The sequence below is a fragment of the Plecotus auritus genome (assembly GCF_963455305.1).
Source record: "Plecotus auritus genome assembly, chromosome: 6".
Classification (NCBI taxonomy): domain Eukaryota; kingdom Metazoa; phylum Chordata; class Mammalia; order Chiroptera; family Vespertilionidae; genus Plecotus; species Plecotus auritus.
Window position 1 is genome coordinate 124,548,865 of NC_137773.1, and position 24,069 is coordinate 124,572,933.

Genomic DNA, 24,069 nt, shown 5'->3' on the forward strand with positions numbered 1-24,069 from the left:
CACAGCATTGGGAGCTACTTATTCCATCTGAAGCCCGACCATCTCTCTGAATTATGATGGCCATAATATATCATAATGACCATTACAAGATCCCCAAGGGAAAGAATGTTTTCATCTTTTTGGAGACATTGGGTCTGATGCTTCTGCTCTTGGCAGCTGGTATCATATTTACATTGAAAAATTGTACCACAGGGTTGATGATGATATTTGGCCAGAGAAAGGAGAAAAAAATAAAATATGTTTAAACTAGAGCCATTTTTTCATTTGGTTTTCTGAATTCAATTTTGTGATAACGTTTGTAAGGTCCTTCAGTGAAAATGAACTCGCGTTTAAACTTGGCCTTGAGCTTATGCTGGCACACTGATTTAGCTTTAATTAAAAAAATAAAAATAAAATAAGCTGGTAAAGCATCATCACCATTATGCAATCAGGCATTAATCACTGCCTGTGGCTGCTGTCCCGGCCATGACTCAGTGCTGGCCCTTGCTCAGGGTCCAGCTCCTCTCTCTGACCCTTCTTCACACTGGATGAGCTTCCTTTCACCCTGCTCCCAGGAGCAAAGTTCTTCCTTCTATGGCACTTAACACCAACCACACTGAGTCATAACTGACTTCGCTTCTTTCTCCTTTAAAAGGATAGACTCTGAAGGTGTCCGGGCCAGGGCCATGTCCGTTCGCCTTTCTCTCAGTGATGCTTCACTCGGCCTATGGCAGAGCTCAGTGGACGAATAGTCTTGGGGTTGGTGCCTTCTCAGGATTCAGGTCTTAGCTCAGATGTGTCTCTTCCAGAAAGATGTGCTTGCACACCCGGTGCGGGATAGCTCTGCTTCCGGCACAGCCTGTTCCCTGCCCCTTCATTTCCTCACACGTTACCACCTGAGAGTATTGGCTGCGTTGATTGTGCTCTGTGTCCCCACAGAAGTGAGCACTGTGAAGGCAGACTCTCCTAGGTCTCGACCATTGCTTCATTTCATGCCAACTCTTGGCACACGGAAGGCGCTTAGCACAGTTTGCTTAAAAAGGGAGTGAATTTTCCCCATTTTCCTTCTTGCCCTCAGTGGGAAAAGTTAGGACTGATTGTACTTGCCTTTTCCAGTTTTCTGGACTGTCCTTAGCATTTGATGGTAAGGTTGGGGCAGCTTATATTCATTTCATGGTTTATCTATTATGTATGAAACAAACAAAACAGAAAACTAGTTGGCAGAGGATGGTGCAGATGGCTTTCTTAGAAGGGTTATTGGTCATTAATATTAATTGGTTAGAGTCACTGGTTTGTAGTCAAGTAGTCATCAATTCTGCATTTCTGGGGAAATTATAGATTTTCTCACTCTATTTTTTCCTGCACCCCCTCTACATCTCTATCTCACTGAATTCTTAGTATTTTGCTTTCATCAGACTACCCCTCCTTTCCAGTAAAAGCATTACCTAGAAGGTTCATTATGTTTTCCTACAGTAGCATTTTCGCTGATGAATATTAGTGTTCTGGTGTTTTCTTTTTAAAAAATATGTTTTTATTGATTTTTAAAGAAAGAGGAAGGGAGAGGGATGGAGAGATAGAAACATCGATGAGATGAGAGAAAAACATCATCAATTGGCTGCTTCCTGTATGCCCCCTACTGGGGTTCGAGCCCTCAACCCGGGCATGTGCCCTGACCAGGAATCGAACTGTGACCTCCTGGTTCCTAGGTTGACTCTCAACCGCTGAGCCACACCGAGCTCTGATATATTCTTTAATGCAATTTCTCCCCTCAGAAATTTTTTAATTGTGCCCTTTAGATCTTCCCAGTAGAGAAGGAAGAGAAGCAAAGAATGAAACTTACTTTCTGCTCAGTCCTTCTCACTGTCCCTTCCACTTGCAGTCCCAGTGTTTTACTTATGCTGCCCTTACTGGAGGCACAAACTCAGGCGGTGTGAATCTCACCCTAGGAATCGCATCTAACGCCATGGCGATGTGCTTGGACAGGGACGATTTAACCTGAGGGTTCTAGGACCCAACAGAATGGGCTTCCCAAGGCTGGTCAAGGTTTCAGAGACTGCTTGAAATTATATGCAAAATTGTGTGCCTTTGAGCAGCTTTTCCTGTTGTAGAAAATACTGAAACAGGTAATGAAGCCATCCTTGATGCCATGAGTCCAAGAACCAACTTGCTGTTTTGGTGTTTAACCTTCTAGCCTTTGTTTCCAAAATACATATATATTCTATTATATTTTTTTTTTAATAAATTGTGTTACCGCCATTATAAAATTTCACCAAGAATAACATTTGCCATTTAGTTATATGAGCACATGTTCAATAGCACAGTTTATGGCCTTGACATTTAAAAGGAATGGGATTCCTCCTCCTCATGTTAATTGGTCAGATCCCATCACTGGCAGAGAATTTGCCATTTGTTCCTCCAAAGGGATGCCTTTCTCATGGGGACCTCCGTTCCCAGGCTTTTCTCACTTCCGTGGCTTGCACTTAGACTCACACTGTGAAGGTACACTTCCCAGTAAAAGTTTTCTGGGATCCCTTTGAAGCCGCATTTGCCACCTTCCAGGCTCTCAGAGCTGCAGATGGTGCCATCCAGGAGCCCTTTCTTCTGCCTGCTCTCAGCATCCCTCCCTCTCCCTGGAGGGAGCAGATGCGCCCATTAAGACAAGGGCTACTCCTCCTATGGAATATGGTTTACACAACACAAGCTTCCCACTGGGAATGCGAAGTGTGCATCTGTCCTAAGGAAACCACCTACCTGTGACGTGTGGGCTGTGCTGCGCCTGTCCCAGCCAGGTAGGGGCGGCCTGTAGTCCCTCCAGCCAGACCAGAGCCATGTCCTGAGATGTCTCGGTCTTGGAGGACTCTGCCGAACGGTAACCGTTTTTGAGTTTTCCACTAGGTATCCCAGCTGTTTCAATCTATCTGAATAGTTTAGGCTAAAATAAATGGTAACTTGTGTCAGGAGCTTTGCTCCAGCATTCATTAGATTTTAAGATTTAATGATACATGGACCTAAAACAAATGGTTGTTGTTGTTGCTTTAAAGCTGTTAAGTGGAATCTCTTGATTTTTGACTTTTTAAGTGCTGATTTGTGCTCCTGTTAAAGGTGTGGCTCTTTTAAAATTAGGGTTTTCAACAACTAGCTAGCAAACAGGAACAAATGCCTCTTTAAATTAAATAAGTTTGTTGTTGTTGTAAAATACAACTTGTGTCAGTGGAGCTGGGCCATTGGACTGTTCCTGGACTGTTCCCTGGACTGTTCCCTGGACTGGCTGTTCCCTGGACTGTTCCCTGCTCTGTTCCCTAAACTGAATGTTCCCTGGAGGTTCCCTGGTCCGTTCCCTGAACTGCTCCCTGGACTGACTGCCTCCTCACAGGAGACAGACCCTCAGCATCACCCCTTTAGGCTTCAGACTGGTTGGTTTCATGCAGTTAATGGAAGGGCCATTAATTAATGTTTATTTTTAAATTAATGTGTCATTGTCTCAGCAAGATGTGAATATGGTGTTCCTGATAAAGAATTCTGGATTAAGGCTACATTCTGCCTCAACTAGTCCCCGGAACCCTGCCCTTCCTTGTCCCACAGAAGTGTCCCTGCTACTAGTGTGGTGGGGAAGCCGTGGACGGCGACCCTGTGCCTGTGCCTGTGCCTGTGCGTGCGTGTGGTCAGCACTGCCCTGCTGCTCCTCCCCACCCCCACCCCCGCCCCCCGCCAGCTGCAGCTGGCTGTCCTCCCTCCACGTTATATTTTGGAAACCATCCATGGTATTGCCCTCAGAGATGGCGCGTGTCTTCTGACCTCGCTTACTGCTTTACAGTTGGCTGGCCCACGGCTTCTCTAGAGCGTCCACTGCTCCCAGGTTTCCTTGTACCGGCTGTGAGCACCCTGCTGCAGACCCCTGACCGTGCGGGTTTCTCTGTGAGGGAGATGGAAATGCCCTTTATTTATGTGTGCAGATTTAGAGGCAGGACATGTACGGTGGCCGTCGTCATGAACGATGGCAGAGTGAGGGTTGAGGCCATGTGCCCGGGCTCCTCTGACCCAGTTGGAGATGTTTTATACATTTTTTGTAGAGTCATGGGGACCCTGGGTAAGGCCAAGTCTAGTTAACTGTGGTAAAACCTATTCATTCCAGTTAACTGAGAAGGTTAGCCTGAATTAGGGAAAAATCTGAACGTTGACAAGTAATATTAGGTAATTTTGAAGTCTACATAGTGACCCATACTAATATAACTTGATAAAATTCATTAAGGAAATCATATTCATGAACAAATAAAAGCACCTAGTGATTATTTTTAAGAATAATGACATATCTAAATCGCCCAACGTTATTCTCATCCATAGGTAAAATATTTCCCCTACAATATTTTTTCTACTTTAACAAGCTAGGCAAGTGATTTTGCCTCGTTAAAGTAAGATAAGTAGAACCACTTCCTTCCCGAATGGTGTCAAGTAGCAAAGGAAGAGGAAAGGGGAGGACATTTGAGGGCCACCCCTTACCAAGTACAAGGCTTTTAAACCTTTGGTCCATTTAATGACCGTGGCAGTCTTATGAGGTGAGTCTTATCTCCATTTCATAGATTGAGAAACTGAGGCCTCCAGGGCTCTAAAGCAGCTCCCTGAAAGTGTGCTCTCTGATTCTCCCTGACTCAGAACAGTAGCACTCTTCATAGTGTAGTTTTGTTAGATGTGGTCCTCAGACCCCTGCATCAGAATCTTCTGGAATATTTGTTCATATGCAGATTCCTGGGCCCCTGCCAGGCACGGCCTGGGGATCTTGCATTTTTAACAAGTGGCCCGGGGCTCCTTAGCACCCTGGAGTCTGAGAGCCACTCTCCCCACCATGGTGACCCCATTGTGGTGATGTGATGAGCCCTGCCACAGAGCGCCTTGGGCCTGAGGACAGGGTCCCTCTCAGCCCTGACTGGACTTTCCGGCGCTCCCGGGGGGGGGGAGGGGGGAGCTCCTGCTCACCCCTTCCACGGCCCTTGTCCCTTGCTCCGAGCCGAGCACGGTGCGTGGTTTGACGAGTCACTTCCGAGGGAGTAGAAATCCTCACACTGGGTGGGCATCATTGTCTCTAAAATGCTGACATTTCCAAGGCAGAATCATCAGATCCCACTGTGCCTTTGGTGTCTAATGCAGATGGAATCTGTATTTTACGTTCTACCCCTTGCTAAAACCAGAAAAAAAATTTTTTAAAAAGAGAGAGGGCAACTTGCAGAAATGATTACCTTGGAAACACTGTTAGATGCTTGCTTCACTCTTGCTTTCCAGCCCTCCTTTGCTGCGCACCCCTGGGGCACATTCCCATGTGCCTCCTACTCCCTCTGACTCTCCTAGAGGTGAGGAGATGAAGGTGCCTTCCTCCCAGCTGTCTCACCCCCACCAAGGACTGGGCGGGGAAGAGGGAGCAGGCCCCCTGACCGTCTTCTTCGTTCCTCTGCCTTCCTCTTTCTCCATGGTTCTCTCTCAGCTCTGTGAACCTTCTCATTTCCCAGCGACATGCCTCCCCCTGAGGGACTAGTCCCTGCTGAGTCCCTTCCAGCAGGCTGAATAGGAGTTTGCTGGGATGACTGACACATGGAGGGGTGTGTCGACGATCCTTAGGGGTACCAGACCAACTTGCATTTGTGTTCTGTGCTGGCAGAGCATCCGTCTTTGTTTTGGTGTTCTGCTCATCCAAATAAAGAAGGTATTCCACTCCTGGCAGACAGAGACAAAAAAAGAAAGAGAGAAAGAAAAGACACACCCCCCCCCCCAAAAAAAAGAAAATAAATAAATTTTAACCATGTACTCCAGTGAAATTCAATATATACCCCATCCTCTGTCCTGATTGGTCCGCTTAAATTGACAAGTGGATAGGGTAGAAAGGAAATATCCTGGACTTAATTGTAAGTTAAGTCCGTCTTAATCCAGAAGAGCATTTCAGATTCTGTCCAAGTGTTCAATTTCCCAGGCCGCGGAGGTCTGTGAATTTCTTTTCCCAGCCTCCAGGCTGCTGACAAGTCAGCATAGCTAATGCAGATAGATCTGCCTCTGCTTCCTCCTCCCTCCGCTTTGATTCGATATGAACAGCCTGGTAACTCCGGTGCTGGGGAGAAATCTGACCTAACTCTGCAGATGGCTAGGTTGCCGTGAAGCGCCTGGGAATTGTTCTTTAAGGAAAAGGTAACATTTATGTGCTAATGATTTCTTCCCCCCTCCCCTCCTTGTTGCATTTTTTCCAGGGCTGCCAGTTCCCAAGAAGAGCCCCAAGTCGGTAAGGACTTGCCAGTTACTTGGTGCTTATTTGGGGGGCGGGGGCCGGGGGTTGGTGGTGGGAGGGGACGCTGTCTGGCTTGACTTCACTAAATGTGCTTTGGAGTGGATGGGGAACCGGAGCCCGGCTCCCCATCTGAAGTTCTGGGGATCTGTTTGGTATAGAAGGTATGTGGGTTTGTCTTTAACTGCCTAGTGATTTGTGGGCTGACTGCGGGAACCAGGATGAAGGAAGCAGGACTGGGATTTTCTCTATGAATGCATCCCAGCTCTCTTTCAAATGGATGACTTTTCCTTAGATGTTTTAACTTGAGACAAATGCTATTGTTTCTTTTGGGAGGAGAATTAAAAAAGAAAGCTCCACCTGCTTCCCCGGTAGCCTGCTCTCAACTGGTGTTCCCAGCTGTTCACGTGGGCACACTCTCCCCGGGGCTTTCCTAGGCACTGAATGATGAATGATTTACAAAATTAAAAAGCCTGTGGGTTTAAGGAAGAACCATTCTGCCCTGTATGCACGCCCACGCTCACATGGAAGGATGTTCCCGGCCCCAGCACTGAGGACAGACATTTCCTTGCTGTGGAAACGTCCTTTGTTGTTTTGCTGGCTTTAGCAGCATTATGCTGCAGGTATGGGATTCTTTAAAAAAAAAAAAAAAATCAATGTGTTGCTGTCCTTTCTAGTCTGGTTTCCCTGAAGATGCATTACCTGGTTGACGCTAGTAATAGCCTCGAGGCTATAGTGTTTTGATTGGTGGTGTGAGCTTCTGCCCCTGGGGCACTGACAACAAATTAGAATGCTACATAGGAAGTCCGAATCTGGACCGCATGCCTGTGAGAGGCTCCCCAATTCATTGCCGATGGGATAAAGAGGAGCCATTTCCATGTGGCTTAGGACATTTGGGGGAGGGACATTTTACAGCTCTCTGTCACCTGGGAAAGGAAAACCTTAAAACTTTGCAGCACCTGGCGCTGCAGCTGGATTCCTCCCACCGCCTCCAGCCTGGCAGCAGGAGGCAGAAGTTCATTAAGGAGCTGAGAGAGGGGCTTTCTGCGTTTCAAAGCCCCACTCCCAACTTCTCCAAATACTGGTAGATGCTCCTGATGACGACCTAGGGATGATTGATAATTGATGTGATTGCAGTAATTGATGTGATTGCAATGGCTTCGTGCAGAGACGCTGGGCACCTGTGACTTCAGGGCTGCTTCCCTTGTCAGTTTGTGTTAATGTCCAGGCACAAAAGTGCTGGTAGGTGCCCACCAAGATGCCAGAGCTTGTGTGTGTGTGTGTGTACGTGTGTATACATAGGCGTGCATATGTGTCTCCTCATCCCTGGGTGGTAGTCAGAAACCTGTGCAGCCTGCAGCAAAACAGAAGCAAATCTGGAAGATGTGTCACATGAGTTTGAGTTAGTGGAACCATCCTTTTCTCCCCCACCTGAGCCACGCTTCCCAATGGACTTTTTTACACACCCACATGGAACGAAGTCTTAACAAGGAGCCTCCTGGGGAGACACATCAGTTTTGCACAGGCAGCAAGACCTCAGGCAGTGTGGCGTTCCTTTTTGTGCAAACTTCACTGTGCAAGAGGCTCACTTGCGTCTCTTCTCCCCCAAGTGTTTTGGAATTCCCTGCTGCACTGGAGGGCATCAAACAGCTCTAGAGCCTGCATTCACCCAGGCAGCTGAAAGACTTCCCTGTGACAGTTTATTTTTGCAGAAGCTGTGTCATTAGCAAGCAGCAAGCCAATTACTCAGGCTGCATTCCCAGGAAAAAAAGAGCTCTTAACTGCTTTGCCCACAGTCTGCCGGCTCTTAATTACACAAGCCAGGAGACCGTGTGTGGCTGGTTAGAGAAGAACAAGCCCCAGCTTGGGGCTTGTCCTCCCGATGCCTGTGCCCAGACAGGGATGTGGTTCTCACAGCGTGCTGGCACACTGCAGCCGCTGTTCAGGATTGGGGGCCATCAGCCGAGGTCTGCTGCCGCCAGTGGCGCGGTGCGAACACCTGTGATCAGTGGGTGCTCTGCACAGGTGGGTGGAAAGCTGTTTCCCTTTCCCGGTTTGAATTTCAGGTCTGTCCTGCCAGAGACAGATGATTATGGGGTTTTCCTGGTGAGGTCGGAGGGCACCCCTGGGGTGCTGCATGTCATGGTTCAGAAAGCCATTCCCCTGTGGCAGGCAGGGCTGGGGAGACAGCTGTGGAGTGAAAGGCAGGCAGGGTTGTGATACACTTGGATTTCCCATCAGCTCTGTGATGGCCTGTCTTAACCCAGTTCTCTTTTCTTAAAAGCTCCTGGCATTGTTGACTTGTTCACTTACCGCTTCTTTTTGCCCTCCTACCTTTAAAAAACAACAACAATGTTTTCAGTAATTGAGTAGTTGGGTTTTTATGAGGACGGAGGGACTTATCTTTCTGGTCCTGTTTCCTGTCCTGGATGGTCTCGATAGCTCACTCCTAATAAGCAATGCCTCCCGCTAGTTTAAATGCTAACTTTATGGCTCATCTACGCACTGGAGACAATGGCAGCATCTTGACGAAATTTCATCGATTGAATACCGGGACGTCCATAACATCAGAGATTTCTCTGCCAGATGCCAGAAACAAAAATAAGACCTGTAGACCTCTCTGGGAAACTAGTTCTGCCCAGTGTGATTACCCTGACTGGAAACGCATTCGACTGGGACTATTGGTCTAGACCCGTGGTCAGCAAACTGCGGCTCGCGAGCCACATGCGGCTCTTTGGCCCCTTGAGTGTGGCTCTTCCACCAAATACCATGGCCTGGGCGAGTCTATTTTGAAGAAGTGGCGTTAGAAGAAGTTTAAATTTAAAAAATTTGGCTCTCAAAAGAAATTTCAATCGTAGTACTGTTGATATTTGGCTCTGTTGACTAATGAGTTTGCCGACCACTGGTCTAGACCACACACAAGAGTTTTGTGTGTGAGAATTTAAAATTCTAAATATCATGCCAAATCCTGAATTTTAAGTTAATATCTATTTATGTTTTCTCACTTGTTCATTTCTCTCTGTGCTTCTGTTTCTCCCTTCCTTCATGTGTCCATCTGATCATTTGTCCATCTGTCCACCCGCCATCTACCCATTTATCCACCGATACATTTGCCTTCTCTTCATTAGTCCATCTGGCCATTTGTTTGGGTGGAGCGCCTAAGTTCTGGGTTTGTGTGTGGCCCTGGGAACCTGTGATAAGTAAGATGTCATGGCGCCTGTCTTTTGGAGCTTACAAGCACGCAATTTATTGATTGCTACTTTCAAAAGACAGACTCATAGTCACAAATCACCAGAAATGTGTAATGTGCCTGTTCCAACAGTAAGTGTTAGCTGAGTGTCTTTTATGTCAGACCAGTGCCGGGTACCCCAGGACTGCACCAGAAGACGCTCCTGCTTCGTGCAACCAGGAGAGACCCCCAGCAGGCAGCTCTGCACCCTCCTCGGGGGGCTTAACGTCTGAGGAACATACACTCTCCAAAGCTAACCAAGCCAAACCAAGTACACACTTAATGAAAACCATTCAGCTCTAAGTTACAATAATCTGTGACACAGCCAGACAAAGCCATAAAAACAGAGGCACGGTTGAGTTAGGTGCCGCGATGGAGCTGTGGAATACCTCCGGGTTCCCTAGCAGCCTGGGCGACGTAGGAAACCACACTCCATATTTCCTGTGTCAGGTCAAAGCTGGGAGGCACAGTGTTCCCAGTTACTAACAATTCCACGGTTTCCGTAAGGGGGACACTGAGTGATGGGCAAGGAAGTCTCCTCCAAACGCCCCAGGATGAAAGGCAACACCGCTGACGGGTTTCTGTTCCATTGTCTGCCGTTCCTGTCCCCTGGACGGGACGCTGAGGACACGGCTGACCACTAGTCATTAAGAGATGTGAGGGAGAGGTCTTGGAGAAGGTGCACAGTGAGGGACCCGGGCCGGACCATCAGTTTTATGTGTGTGTCCTGCCTCTTTCTGAAACTCCCGGGGTCGCAGGACCCCAATACCGCTGGTCCTTCAACCAGGGCAGTGCTACAAGCTGGCAGCGCCCCCACAGCTGCAAGGAGAGGAGACGCTGGGAGAAGGACTAGGGTGACTCAGATACGCCCCTTGCCTCTCACTTCCCACAGCAACTCGGACCCTCACCCCTTTGGAAACCTAACACGTGCCCTGTGAACTGAAATTCGTCTTCATGTCCAGTCGTTAACTCCCTTTTCTTCTCCATTAACTCCTCTTGCCTGCCTTTTTGGAAGAAATCGTTTGACTTAGACCCATAAATGACCAAAGAAAGAGACCAAGAGGAGGAGCATCTTCTGCCGCGCCCTGTGCGAGTCGGTGTCCACACCGCCTGTGAGGCCTGCCTGGGCCAGCAGCACCTGGGGTCCTGCTGTCCATGGAGATCGCTGCAGCGGCCTCCAGTCTTGGCAGACACGTAAACTGTAAATAATTTTGCTTTAAAATGGATCGATTTGTCATTTTTAAGCCACAGGAATTCTTTTCATCATTAAAGCGCTTAAGTGCTGTCTGTATTCATTTGCTCTTCCAAGCAAATATTTCCAGCTCACTTTATAAGTACCTTCATGTTGAAAGGATTCTGTGAAAGACTGATGCACTGGGTTTGTCCCCATCTCCGTTTATAAAAACCATTGCATCTTCCCAATCTCCCTGGCCTGTCGGTGAAAGTAAATCATTCATTCCAGGGAGGTGGGTACAGTTTTATTTTAAAAAGTCTTATGGCCCAGGCTAGTGTGAGGCCAGGGACTTCCGTGGCGTTTTCAAAATTAAGCCCATTTTTTTCTTCCTAGTTGGTTCTGATTGATATTCAGAAATAAAAATATCTTGATTCAAAAATATCAGCCCAGTGACAACAGCTGGCATTGGAAATATTCATCTCAATACTCCAACCCTTTCCAACCAGTCGCTCAAGGTGGGACCTGGGGCCTGGGATGCCCATGTTTATGAGAGCTCTTCCTCCTCCTGCTCTGTCCCTGGTGCAGTCTGTGAGCATTGCCTGTTGGTTGACTTGGCACCAAATGCCTTCTAAGTTCACTGTCCCTCTGCTTGGTCACTAGTACTCCCCAGCTATAACCCTCCTCGGGCACCTCCCCGGACTCAGTTGTTTCCTGACTGGCTCTTTGCTTTCATCCCATCCCCACTAACCTTTACACACACACACACACACACACACACACACACACACACACTTCCCACCCTCACCCTGGGAGACAGACCAAACTTGCTGGAAGTAAGTCGGCTTCTGATGCATCCCGGCTTTTCCTTCATTAATATATCCCTCCTCCCCTGAACTAAGAATGAAACCCAAACTCCCTAATGTAGCCCAGAGGCCCTTACGTTAGCCTCCCAGGTCACCGAAGACCACCGCAGCCCCTTGCGCCACACTCGCCCCCCCTCTGTTCTCTTAACAGTCCAAACTGTTTTGCTTTGAAGACTGAGCACATGCTGCTTCCATTAATGGGATGTTCTTCCAGGGCCTCTCCCTAGCTGGCCACAGGGCAGTGCGGTCTGTTGGCATCAGCCTGCCATGGTTATTTTCATCTGCACATACACACGCACCCAACCTAGATACACCCGGGATGTGAGTTCTAAGAGCTCAGCTGCCATCCCTTTCTTACTTACACACCATAGCTCTAGAGTCTGTCTCACAGCAGGTGGTCAGGACGTGTGACTCATTTACTGGGGAGGCGAGAAGGGTGTTGGAATTCAGTGGACTTCATTGCCCCTCTGGACGGCAGCAGGGGCTCAGGAGGACCTCGAGGGCAGCTCTGTCCTGCGTGCTCTGGGCGCTCCCTCCAGCCGTGTCCTTAGTGTGCCTGGATTGCGTTAACAGACTTGAAGGTGTCTCTTTAACTGCAGATACGTGACTGTGGGCCAGTTTTTCACCTAGAAAATGAGGTGAAGGACAATCACATTAGATGCACATCTGATCCTGGCCTTGTATTTAGTTGAGACCTGAATTTGTTCTCCTGCCCCAGGTCTTCCAGAAGGGAACATAGACTGCAGGTGAGGCACCAGGTTGACGGTAATCTGAGAGAGAAACATGGCTTTCCTCCTGGACAACTGTGGGCTCCAACCGGATAAAAGCACTGCAGATCTGATTAGCATGCTCCCAGAAAAGAAAAGGCTTATTTTGGACTTTTTCACATAGAGAGCAAAGCCTCAGAAAGCTCTGAGTGCCAACAAACTATTCAATACAGAATGCATCTTCCAATTAAGTGTTTTCAAAGCTAAACTTGAGAATAAACATCAAGTGAGGTTGAGTCTTACTGGGGGGATCCCACGGGCTCCCATATCAGTGTGCAGGTAGCCCTTGGTGTGGGAGCATGCCAGGCAGCCAGCCAGGCCACGGCACAGTCTGAAGCATGTCCCCAGTGTGCTGCCTTCCTGGTATTTTTCAAATTAGGAACCACGTTTGGATGGCATTTAAAAGGGCTGCAGAAGTGCAGTTTGATTGAGAGGCGGTTTTGCAAACTTGTTCCATTTTGTATTAAATTGGACCTACATGACTCATTCATTGGGGAGGTGAGAAGGGTGTTTGAATTTGAAAAAGGGCTCAAACCATCTCCAGTGGACTTCATTGCCCCTCTGTTTATGGCAAATCCATATCTTCAGTTAAGTTGGGGAGGTCCCTTCCTCCATGCCAGAGTTCTGTTGCACTGGACAGCCATCGCAGGGTCTTGGAACCCCGAGAGGCGACACGCCAGCTCTGCGCGTGTTGTGTGCGCACCTGTGGAAGCTCGCGCACTCTCCGCAGGGGAAGGTCCGGGTTATGATGCTCCTCAGTGGGGCAGCATCGCAGATGGTGGTTTTCTCCAGGTCAGGAGGTGGAGCAGAGGTTAAATTTGGGTTTCCAGAGACCACAGAGGGACCCCACAAAGGAGGAAGTGTGACGTGTGCCTCACTCGGGCCCCATGAGGCTTTGTGAACAGCAGTGTGGACACGAAGGAGACTGGGCTTCGAGCGCCGGAGACCTCCCTGTGGAACAATTGTAGTGTCAGGGGACAGACCCCACAATCTGACATTTGCTGCTTATTTGAGGGACTGAGAGAGAGTGGGCATTTGAAGGGAGGAATTCAACTCTCAGGGTAACCTGGGAGGCCCTTTATTGAATTATTTGCTTTTACATTTAAAAAATCTCTCCTTCCCCCGCTCCCAGAGGTGAATAAAAACAAAGTATCGCCAAAATGTAAAAAATAGAATAACAGTCCCCATTGATTCTTTTTACCAAGGTTAATCTCAAAATGAAAATAGCTTTACATCTTGTCAGCTGCTGCTAAGCCTTCACTGTGCATCCTAATAAAAAGCAGGCAGCACAGGGAAGGAGAGGGAGGGGCACCACCCGAGTCCCCTGCTCTTCGCTTTATGCGAATGTGTGCAAACCCCGGTGGGCTGCGCTGGCCGTGCTGGTGCGGCAAGGCCACCCTTGTAAAGATCGCAGCCAGGAGGAAAACAGGTCCCAAAGGGGAAGGAGATCCTCTCTGTCGTTCATGTTTTCTGACTCTGGAATCCTTTAAATGCCGTCCAATCGTGGTTCCTAATTTGGAAAATACCAGGAAGGCAGCGCCCTGAGAACGTGCTTTAAACTGTGCCGTGGCCAGGCTGTCGCTGCCTGGCACGTTCCCACACCAAGGGCTTCTTGTCTCCAGGGGAGGCGAGAGGGCAGGCATTGACCTTCTGGGGCAGAAATGAGATCGCTGGCCCTGAGAGCCTTGTTCCCTGTGGGGGCGGATGCTGCTGGAAGCTGGCAGAACCAGTTCTGTTCCAAGTCTTTGGGATGCTGACCCATGCAGGTCTGAGCTGAGTACTTTATCCTCAGAAGGCAATGATGCTAATGTGGGTTTATGATGGTGTTTGTCACCACCCAAACACTGCCTTCCCCAGAGCTGCTGTCCTTGCCGCTAAGTGAATTAAACCCCTCCTACAGTGTTACCAGTACCTCTTTGCTAGTTTAGAATATGGTCCTCAAAAGTCTCCCACGGACACACCAAATAAAATTTTAAATGGTCTGTCTTATCTTCATTAAATGCATATCCAGTTTTCTTCAACTTTGAATCTTTGCCAGAACCTGATTTCAGATTGGAATCTGTAATTGTTAAGGGCAAATGAAGCTTTTGTCCTCTTTGGACTTTCTTCAGATGCTTTTTTCAAATTAAGGACTGGAAGGAGAGGGGCAAAAAGACCTGAGATTTAAATGAAAGGGGCCTTAGAAATTTCCATTGATATGGGAATGAAACATGGAGGATACCTAGGGAGGAAGCAAGAGTGAGCTGTTGGTAGAATTCCTTGTAAGACCAAGGGACAGATTTTGATTCTACATAGAACTTCAGAAACCCAGACTGCTCTGAGTCAAAGATCTTATAAAGTACTTGGGAAGCGTAAGCTATACCAGATCTTTAAGAGAAGACAGAGACAGCCCTTCCTGTCCTCTGTCCTTTAGAGTGCTTGTCAGCAGGTAAGTGTAGGGGCATAGCACCTGTCATGTGAGAGGCAGGGTTCCAGGGTTTTATTTTGAATGGGGGAAACTAAACACCTGGGCTTACCACAGTCTTTTACTGGAAAAAAATAAGAACTGAAATTATTTCATTTCCCACCCAGTATTTTTCCTCCCCCTAATTTTTGCTCTCTGTTCAAAGAACATTTCATAAAATGGGAAGGGTCATTTTCTGGGCAGGTTTTTAGGAACACCTGCTTATTCTATTGAAATGTAAATGCAGTTCTTTCCTTTTGAATACTATTTGGACATTGGACAGGGTGCAAATCGGAGAAGGCTGACCCCTGAGGTCAACCATATATGAAGTTTGATGTCAGTTTTCAACCAACAGTAGTGTGAGGAGATCAAGAAGTGACATGTGATGTCTGCAAAATTGATCACCTAAGAATTATGAAAGTTCTTCATATAATAGTTATTTATCTACTTCTAAGTTCAAGTGCACACATAATGGTTTCTAAAAGCTCTGATCCCCACCCCAACTGGTTTGGCTCAGTGTATAGAGCTTGGGCCTGTGAACTGAAGGGTCCCAGGTTCGATTCCGGTCAAGGGCACATGCCTGAGTTACAGGCTCAGTCCCCAGTGGGGGGTGGGGGTGGGCGTGCAGGAGGCAGCTGATCAATGATTCTCATCATTGATGTTTCTATCACTCTCTTCCTTTCCTCTCTGAAATCAATAAAAATATTTTAAAAAATAATAATAATGAGCAACATAAACTGATGAACAAAAATAGAACCAGAGTCATAGAAGCATCGAACAGACTGTCCAACCTATGAGGGAAGGCATGGGGTGAGGGGGTAAGAGATCAACCAAAGGACTTATATGCATGCATATGAGCATAACCATTGGACACAGACGGGGGGAGGGGGGAGGAGCAGGCATGTGCTAGGGAGTGGGTGCGGCTGGTGAGAGGTCATTGGGGGAAAAAGGAGACTTATGTAATACTTTAAACAATAAAGAATTTAAATTTTAAAAAAAAGAACATGATAAAGGAAAAAATTAAATAAATTAAAAGCTCTGATCCCCTTTCCTTGGATCCAGAAGTTTTGATGGCAAATCCTTAAATAGGAGTCAGGTATTTTATTATTGAAAGAATAATCAAAGACGTGGATTCCAAAAAAAATTTCGCTGATTATATTTCTTAAGGATATCATAGCTTTCCATTTAAACCACTCATGGTATTTTGTGTCACACATTTTGTCCATAAAAGGGGGATGTTAAAACTTGTCATAAATGAGCCCGGTGTCTTCGCCAAGAACCCATGATGAAAACTGGATTCGTTTTCTGCCACAGTCCAGAGAGCAGTGTGGTTTGTGATCATGTGTTTGCACCTGGCCCACCCCTCTCTCTGTCTGCCAATCACGTGGGGATTTATCTGCGTTCAGCATTAGCTGGAGGAAGGTGGAAACCAAAATATTGTTGATATATTTGTGTATGTGTGTGCACAGAAGTGCTGAACAAAGACAAGCTGATAGGAAACACCCACTCAGAACCAATAATAACCCTCTCGTCTTGCCCCTCTCACTCGCTTCCTTTCAGCAACCACTGGAGAGAAAAGACAGCCAGAACAGCTCCCAGCACAGCGTCGCCAGCCACCGCAGCCTGCACACGGCCTCCCCCAGCCACAGCACCCAGGTGCTCCCCGAGTACCCTCCTGCAGAGGCCCCCGCTGCAGAGCAGACCGACAGCTCTGGGCAGAAAAAGCCAGATCCTTTTAAAATCTGGGCCCAGTCCAGGAGCATGTATGAAAGCCGACGTGAGTAGACCCCGGCTGCTGTCTTCGTGCAGCCCACCTCCAGGGCCTCAGCTTGCTCTCGGGGCTTATTAGCAATAGGGTTTCCATGTGTAGACTGCATAGCCGTGAGCCGAGGTGCGGGGTGAGAGCGTGTTAGCAGTGATCGGATCTGCTGCCTATTCCTGGAGGCTCCCTCAGGTCGTCAGCTTGGGGAGGGTAGATGCGGGTGGTCATCAGATACAGGGCCCAGGTGAGCACTGGGTTATTGTTACTTTCAGTTAAAGGAAGTAGCAGGTAAGAGCTGCCGTCCCGTTAACTCTTCCCGGCGTGGAGATGGCGCACGCTCTTGGGAAACAGCTCTGATGTACAGGAGAACATAACGTGACTGGTTTGGATTGCAGGAGTAATGAGAAAAAATTAAATTCTTCTTTAGTGGTCTCTAAGTTTTTAAGAATACTGGTAATTTTTTTAACCAATATTAGCAGTCTTTCTAAACAACCACATTGAGTGGAGTGTGCATTAATTATTTATACTGTGGTTAAATGTGTTCCCCTGGCTTTGCCTTTTCAATAAGTAGGAACTGGTGGCGGCATACACCGTAACTTTGTGGCTCCTATGAACAAAACATTGCCTTCATGTTTAATTTCTTAACTTTTATTATGAAGTGACTGCCAGAGAGTATTCACCATAAATAATGTTCATGTATCTTATCATTACCGCCAATGAAAGTTCCTAAAAGGCTTTCATCTTGGCACATACAAATTGGCTCTTTTTTGGCTGTTGCTGTTACTAGCTGTTCCTCATGAGTATGATTGGTCAGCATGAAGCAACTGGAGGTCATGTACTTCCTTTTCTCTTGTTGGCCTGGGGCAGGAGAGAGCGTGCAGTGATGGAGGCTGCCTTTGGTGAAGGGTCTGATTAAAAGTGGAAGGAGGAGAGAATCATTTTGCCCATCTGCCCGCCCCACTCAGCACAGGTGTGGTCAGCTGTCAGGTCAAGCCCCCTGGGGAGTAGAGGCGCCCCAGCCTTGCCCACCCACTCGGGACGGGGGGGGGGGGGGGTGGCGGGGAGGCGGGCAGGAAGCATTGCCTTTGCTGAAACAGCTCCTCTGTGGCCCAAACAAAACAGGCAGTGAGGCCAGATCCCTGTCTGAACTGCTACCGGGTATAGTTCAGCGGGTAGGCCCAGGGCAAGATGGACTCTAGCTGATTATCAAATTGTGGAAGTCACTTGGGAGAACATCGTTGCCTTATCACAGCAGTGTGTGGAATGAAGCAGACATGTGGCTGAGGGCTCACTATGCTGACAAAAGCCGGGTAATTGGAAAAGGGATTTATTTAGTGCCTGGATGAGAAAGACCCCCTGAGTAACCTGACACAGGCCACAGGAAATGAAGTTCCATTTGGAGCATCTCCTATGCAGTAGTCACTGAGTATGAACCTGGAGTCTGTCCTCCCTGTCTTGCCACTAACTGTAGAGATTTCATTGAAGAAGTGTTTTCAAAGAGGAACATTTTCGCATTCTCTTCGAATTTCTTTCACCACGCGGCTTCTCCACTCCCTGACCCGCCTTCCACGGATGTGGAGCTGCTTCATGGACTGTGCCCTGCTTTCTCAATATGGCACATGTGGGATTGCGTTTCCCACGTTTGGATCTTTTCATGATAATGCAAGTTGTATTCTGAAGCACTGGTGGGACGTCGTGATCGACAGGCAGCACTAATGCATTTTTTACTTTGATGGAAAGAAAATGTCTTCAGAATTTATCCAATTTTTTTAAAAAACTTTTCACCACCACCCCAATAAGAAAAACATGCAATCTTCCCACCGCCAGCTGCTGCGAGCATCAAAGGGCTTAGTGGCCGGCAGGCGGGAAGCCTTGGGACAGGCCAGTCTGTCCTGGCTCTCACATCTGCAGGACTAGGGTCCAGGGCACAAGTGCGAATCAATGTCTTTGTGGTGATTGGCGGTCCCATACTTGAGTGATTGTAGCAGCCTAATTGATGTTGAGATTTAGTTGGATTTCCTCCTTGCTACTAAATGAGGATAATGATGAGAACCCTTCTCCCCCTCCCCTGTGGTAATTATCCTGAATCTGTGGCAGATTTTCTTCTTTTCACAGAACCTATGAATGAACCTACATTAATCTTGTCTTTTAACTAGTATTTTGCTTTACCTATGATCAGTTTCTGTCATTCCTTAGGTTGTTTTTTATCTTGTCTTTTGAAGAGAAACACAGTGTAGCCTAAGATGTGATTCGCTCTCCCCTCCCCCCAAGGTATTAGACTGAGCAAAGTACTCCAGGAAAATTGAAGTCAGCTATAGTACCTTAATTGTACCCTTAATCTATGCCTCCCTTTGTGGAGAAATATGTTTTCCTTATATTTCATTTTATTGAGAAGGGCAATGTGAAGATGAACACCATTTCTGATTCAGTTCATTCACATGGTCTAAGTGCTATGCAAACTCTCATAGCCTTGATTTGGCATCTGTCACAACAGCAGTGTCAGATGAATCATCTGAAGTGCAGACGTGTTCGTGAAGCCCTTTGAAGGGCTTACAAGTTTAATTAAAAACAAAGGCAAGCATGGAAGTCCTTTAAAAGCCATATTGCCTGTTTTGTATTTTCTAGGTAACATACCTATTGTGCACGTGTTTTAAAAATGACACTGATACAGTCTTACTATATCAGGGACCAGCTGTACCCACTGGGGTTGACTATAAAAGGAAGTCTAAAACTTCCACTGGCGTTTTGCCTGTTCACAAATGGTTTGGAAAGAAAGCCTGTCAAAGCTGCCCCGTTAACCAGCATAAACCGTGCTTTTGGGGAGACACGCTTACACAGTTGGAAGTGGTGAATGGGCTGCGTTACCAGAGTAAGGGTATCGTTACAGAGCTTGGGTATCGTTCTAGACACTTCTTGTTTGTGTGTGTGTTCAGACCTCGGCAGATCTGATGCTTTGTGCCTCTACGTGGAAGGCTGTTCTGTTGAAGTGCCTAGAATTCATCTGAACAGGTATTAGCACAGGATGAATTCCATCAGGAACCTGATACTCTTAAATAAGTGCTATAGTGTGGCAGTTACAAAAGTATACTTAATTTTTTTCCAAAGGAAAATTAGAAAAATCTAAAGTTCATGACATAGTTAGGACAAGGCCATACAAGAATGTGTACGGTGGGGTTCAATTAAATATGAAGAGTCTAATATGGTCATGGGAGTTCTATGAAATGCTCAACAGTACAATTGTAAATTCTAGCTTTTTTATAAGAAAAGCACCATAAAAAAAATTAAAAATAAAGCAGAATCAAACTGCAATCTTTTAAAATCCAGAGCAGCCATAACCTTTACTGTGAAAGCTTAACTGCATGCTCCTTATCAATCAAAACTAAATTAAAATGAACTGAGAGAATGCACATACATTAAGCTTTGCAAATTGTGAAATTAATATTCCAGCTATGTCACCTTCGCCTGCGTCGGGATTGAGCAAGGGTGAAAGAGAGAGAGAAATCAATTCCACGAATTTTGGAGAATGTCAGAGTAAGGATCCGCTGAAAACTTTTATTTCTCCATTATATTCATTCTGTTTGATGTTCCCATTGGTCTTGGGGGCTGGGGGGGGGGGGGGAACACAGATTTTGGTAATTCTTGTTAACCAGGCATAGACCAAAGACCAGATAAAAAAATAAAAAGTGATGGCATGGGCTTGCTAAGTCCGGAAACGTGTGTGTGCAGGAATGGAGACACCAGGAGGTTTCTTTGCAAACCTGGTGATTCCATCCATCTAATTAGCAAAGGAAGTCTTTTGAGCACTTTATTGAGCTGTCACTTCCGTCACCAAAGGAGATTAACTGTTGAGGTTGTCTCCTATGCAAGGGCTTAACAGTGAAGAAAGCTGGACAAGGTTCTCCTAGCTCTTTTGATTTAGCCTCACTCAAAAGAAAACAAAGGGATATAAACATCAGAAAGATAGTTGTACCCTGCTGTCTCCTACAAATGTAATTGTAGTAGAATCTGCCTGGAATAAAGAAGAGAGCTAACCATTTGGGAGGAGCAGTTGAGACACCTCAGTGCCGCTGGCAGCAGAGGACATAGAAGGGAGGAAGCCTGTGATCCCATGTGTCACCAAAGTGGATGGACTTGTGTGCATTTGGTGGGTGGAAGGAAAGCATAATAGTTAAGGAGCCGAAAGACTTCCTTTGCAGCATCCCTACGTGTTGGTGCACTGTGTTTGTGTCTCTGTTTTCCTGGTCATCGTTGCAGTCCTCAACATTCTTGGTGTCATTGGGCACCTTGTTTTTAAATAAATTTGCCATTTCCCATTGATTCTAAGGGAGAAACAAATGCTTTTTTCCTGTGGACTAACCTGTATGATAAGCCTAAGTAAGTCTCTTGGCCACACCCCCCACACCGTGATAGCTTACACCTCAATGAGCATAATGAGGCAGAACTTGCTACGTTTGGTGTCATCGCAGGATGGGCATGTGCTCCTGTGAAATGATGCTGAGAAATGGGTCTGGCTGGAGGTCTCTGCAGAGGCTGTTCACAGAGAGGCTCAGCAGACTCCGCACAGGCTCTGCCAGAACCCAGTGCGCTGGGAAGCACCCAGGGTCCATTTTGGTAATAATCCTGCTTGAGTGAACCAAAGACGGAGACCCAAGTTGACTTAATTTGTTGTTTCCATGAGTCTATTACACTAAATACCCTGTAGCCAGACACTCAAACGGAAAGAAAATATTGTTACCTTAGCATGCTTAAAAAAATATAATTCTCAAATCGTGTCTATGGGAGTCCTCCACTGTAGCTCCACTCCACGTTCCGTGGCTCGGAGCTTAGCTTGGCGAGTATAATAAAAAAGCACTGGGTGAAAAGCGCTGCTCAAAGCCATGGCATTCAGATAAAAACCTCATCATCAGACCTCTCTGACTTGCTCTTCCCTGCTTATTTAGCTGCTTCTCTCCTGGCACAGTCACTCGCTGTACATTTAAGCCTGTGGGTGAGTCACTAAGCAGGGCGCTCTCTCCAACTTGAAGCGTAAACACCGCCTCCTCCTCCCTGTCCCATTGTACAGAATTGGAGAAGAGAATTAAATGCTTGGGTCTGTACCCTGCTCCAGCCCCAATCCAATTACTTAAACCAGAAAGTCGGCAGAACAATATTTGAAAATCTCATTTAAGATTCACTGCCACTAAACTACATTTTTTCTCTTTAAATAAAAGATATGTCATTTATAGACTATAAAACACTATCTATTAAATAAAAATTAAGTAGAAATAACCCTTCTTTATTGCCATAGTTAGGTAACAGGGTGGTATATAGAACAATTTCATGTGCAGTAAGCATGTTTCCATGGAAATTACTTTTCTTTTGAAAAACAAGATTTTTTTTTTATTTTAAACCCTGAAATATTGAATTTTAAAAGTAAATTTTATCAAGTTTTTGGATAATAAATTAATAATACTTTTAATGATAAAATATTATGGGCAAATTCTGGAGTAAAACAGTCACGCTTTAAATGAAATATGGTTCATTGATACAGAACAATTTTGTTGTCACCATTTATCTTAAAGATATGGAAGGCTGGAGACTTTTGGGTAAAGTACTGAAATCTTAGTAAACTTTGCAAATTGGGAAATATTCAGATGTTTAAGACTAAGTTATTTTGGCAAAAATGATCTAACAAGTTAAATTATTGGCATTGCTGGCCTTGATTGCTTTAAAGAAGAAAGAAGTGTTTTTTGTTTGGTTGGTTTTTTAATGGAACATTCTTTACCCCAAGCTCTCTCTTCTTTTAGTTGGTGGAGCATCAGGTGCCTTACCCTCTGAGTCGCTGTGACTTCACATCTCTCTTCCAGGCACCGTGGGCGGCTGCGGTGATTGTAATTCATGCCCCTACAGCAGTTCTGAGGAGAGGAGCCACTGCTGATCACGGGCTTAGTCAGGGATAATGGCTCGGGCTTGTTTAGGAATTATCAAACAGTGATTAGTCCTTTGAAAAAACTTAGTGTCAGTGACTGCTGCCACTGTTCACCCTTGTCCAGCGTCCTGTTGTTTTGTCGCTTTGTCTGTGTTAGAAGCTGTCATCTGCTCAAGCACCATGATTGTTGGTCCTGTAACTGTGTAACCTTATGGGTGTGCTTCCTTGTCTCAGAAATAACCTCTCTCTTCCTTCTCCCCCTCTAGTTCCAGATTACCAAGAGCAGGACATCTTCCTCTGGAGGAAAGAGACTGGATTTGGATTTAGGATTCTGGGTGGAAATGAACCAGGGGAACCTGTGAGTCTTTTGTGTCCCTCCCCGCCCGCCCTCCCACCCCCTCCCACCCTCCCCCCCCACACACACACACACACAGTACTGGCAGCAGTAACAAATCCCCAAGGCTCAAGTCCAGCCAGGTACCACGCTGACCGCTTCGTCCAGGCAGAGGGGCCTTTCCTTAGGTTTTGTGGAGCTTTTGTCTTGAGGGAAAAGGGACTAGAGAACAGAAAGAGTTCACCCACCTGGCGCTGGCAGAGCCAGGCACGGACACAGAATTGCAGTGGAGACAGACTGGCTATTTTATTAGGAGTGCACCACCCAGGAGAACCGGCAGCTAATGCTCAAAGCCTGGAGGCTCGGGGTTGTGCTAGGAGCTGACCGGTCGGAGTTGAGGTGAGGGTGATGTATTATTTTTTCAGATCTCGAGGACAGTGTCCCTCTGTCTGGTCTCATGGGGAAGTAGCCAGGGGGTCGTTCCACCTTAGGGCTCAGGTGCTGAAACCTAGCCCAGGTCAGGATGTTATCTCCATCCTGCCGAGGTCCAGGCCCATGACCATTAATTAGGCCCTGGCTCCTATCTGCTGCTGCCTCAGGGGTGGCTGCTTATCCGGGGGAAATGCTAGGTCTCTGAGGGTTAGAAAGAGAGACATGATTTCTAGACTAGGATTATAGCTAAATTAATCACAATCATAAAGACCCTTGGTTTCACTATAAAAGTTTGTGTTCATGTTTGAGAAAAGTGGGAGCTGCCATCAAAGAATATGAAGCCAAAAAGCAAAAGGAATTGGTATCCAGTAAGAAAACAATGGCCTGATGCTCTGGCCAGTTCTGTATTTTGAGGAGCCCCAAGTTGAGAGATTAGAAAAAGTTGGACCCAACTGTCTTTACAAAAGAGAGAAAGAACCCCAAACGAGTTAGGAGACATTTCACCTCTCTGGGCCTCATCTTTAGAATAAACTTAGTGTTTCATCACAGAATCCTTTTGAAGGGAGAAAAGAGAACTAAAGAAATGTATTATTAATTCCCTCATCAGAGTAAAAATAACTGTTACTTATTGAGTGCTTACTCTGTGCCAGATGCTATGCCAAAGGCTTTAACATACACTCTCTCATTTATCCTTCAAATCCATGAGTGTTTCCTCATTTTTCAAATCATCAGACGAAGACACAAAAGGTTAATTGACTTGCCCAAGATCACAGAGTTAGTAATGGAAGGACTGGAAAGGGTCTGATTCCAGAGTCCATATTCTTAACCACTCACCTGGCGGAGCTTTTTGTAAACTCTGCATGTCACGCAAAGGGAGCAGTAGCATTGGCACCTACGGAAAAGGCAGGGAGAGCAC

General features: G+C 46.5%; 1 protein-coding gene across 22 annotated transcripts in view; it reads left to right on the forward strand.

Moving 5' to 3' along the window:
• Window positions 1–24,069, forward strand: part of MAGI1 (membrane associated guanylate kinase, WW and PDZ domain containing 1) — a 586,630-nt gene that overhangs the window by 536,774 nt on the left and 25,787 nt on the right. For 16 of the 22 annotated variants that reach the window (XM_080671483.1, XM_080671498.1, XM_080671499.1 and 13 more), the window contains 4 exons: window positions 6,207–6,238; window positions 16,278–16,494; window positions 19,927–20,010; window positions 22,654–22,745. In XM_080671483.1, the coding sequence (XP_080527609.1) occupies window positions 6,207–6,238; window positions 16,278–16,494; window positions 19,927–20,010; window positions 22,654–22,745 (425 nt within the window). The remainder of the gene's footprint in view (window positions 1–6,206; window positions 6,239–16,277; window positions 16,495–19,926; window positions 20,011–22,653; window positions 22,746–24,069) is intronic. The other 6 variants (XM_080671501.1, XM_080671502.1, XM_080671484.1 and 3 more) reach the window with 1 other exon arrangement.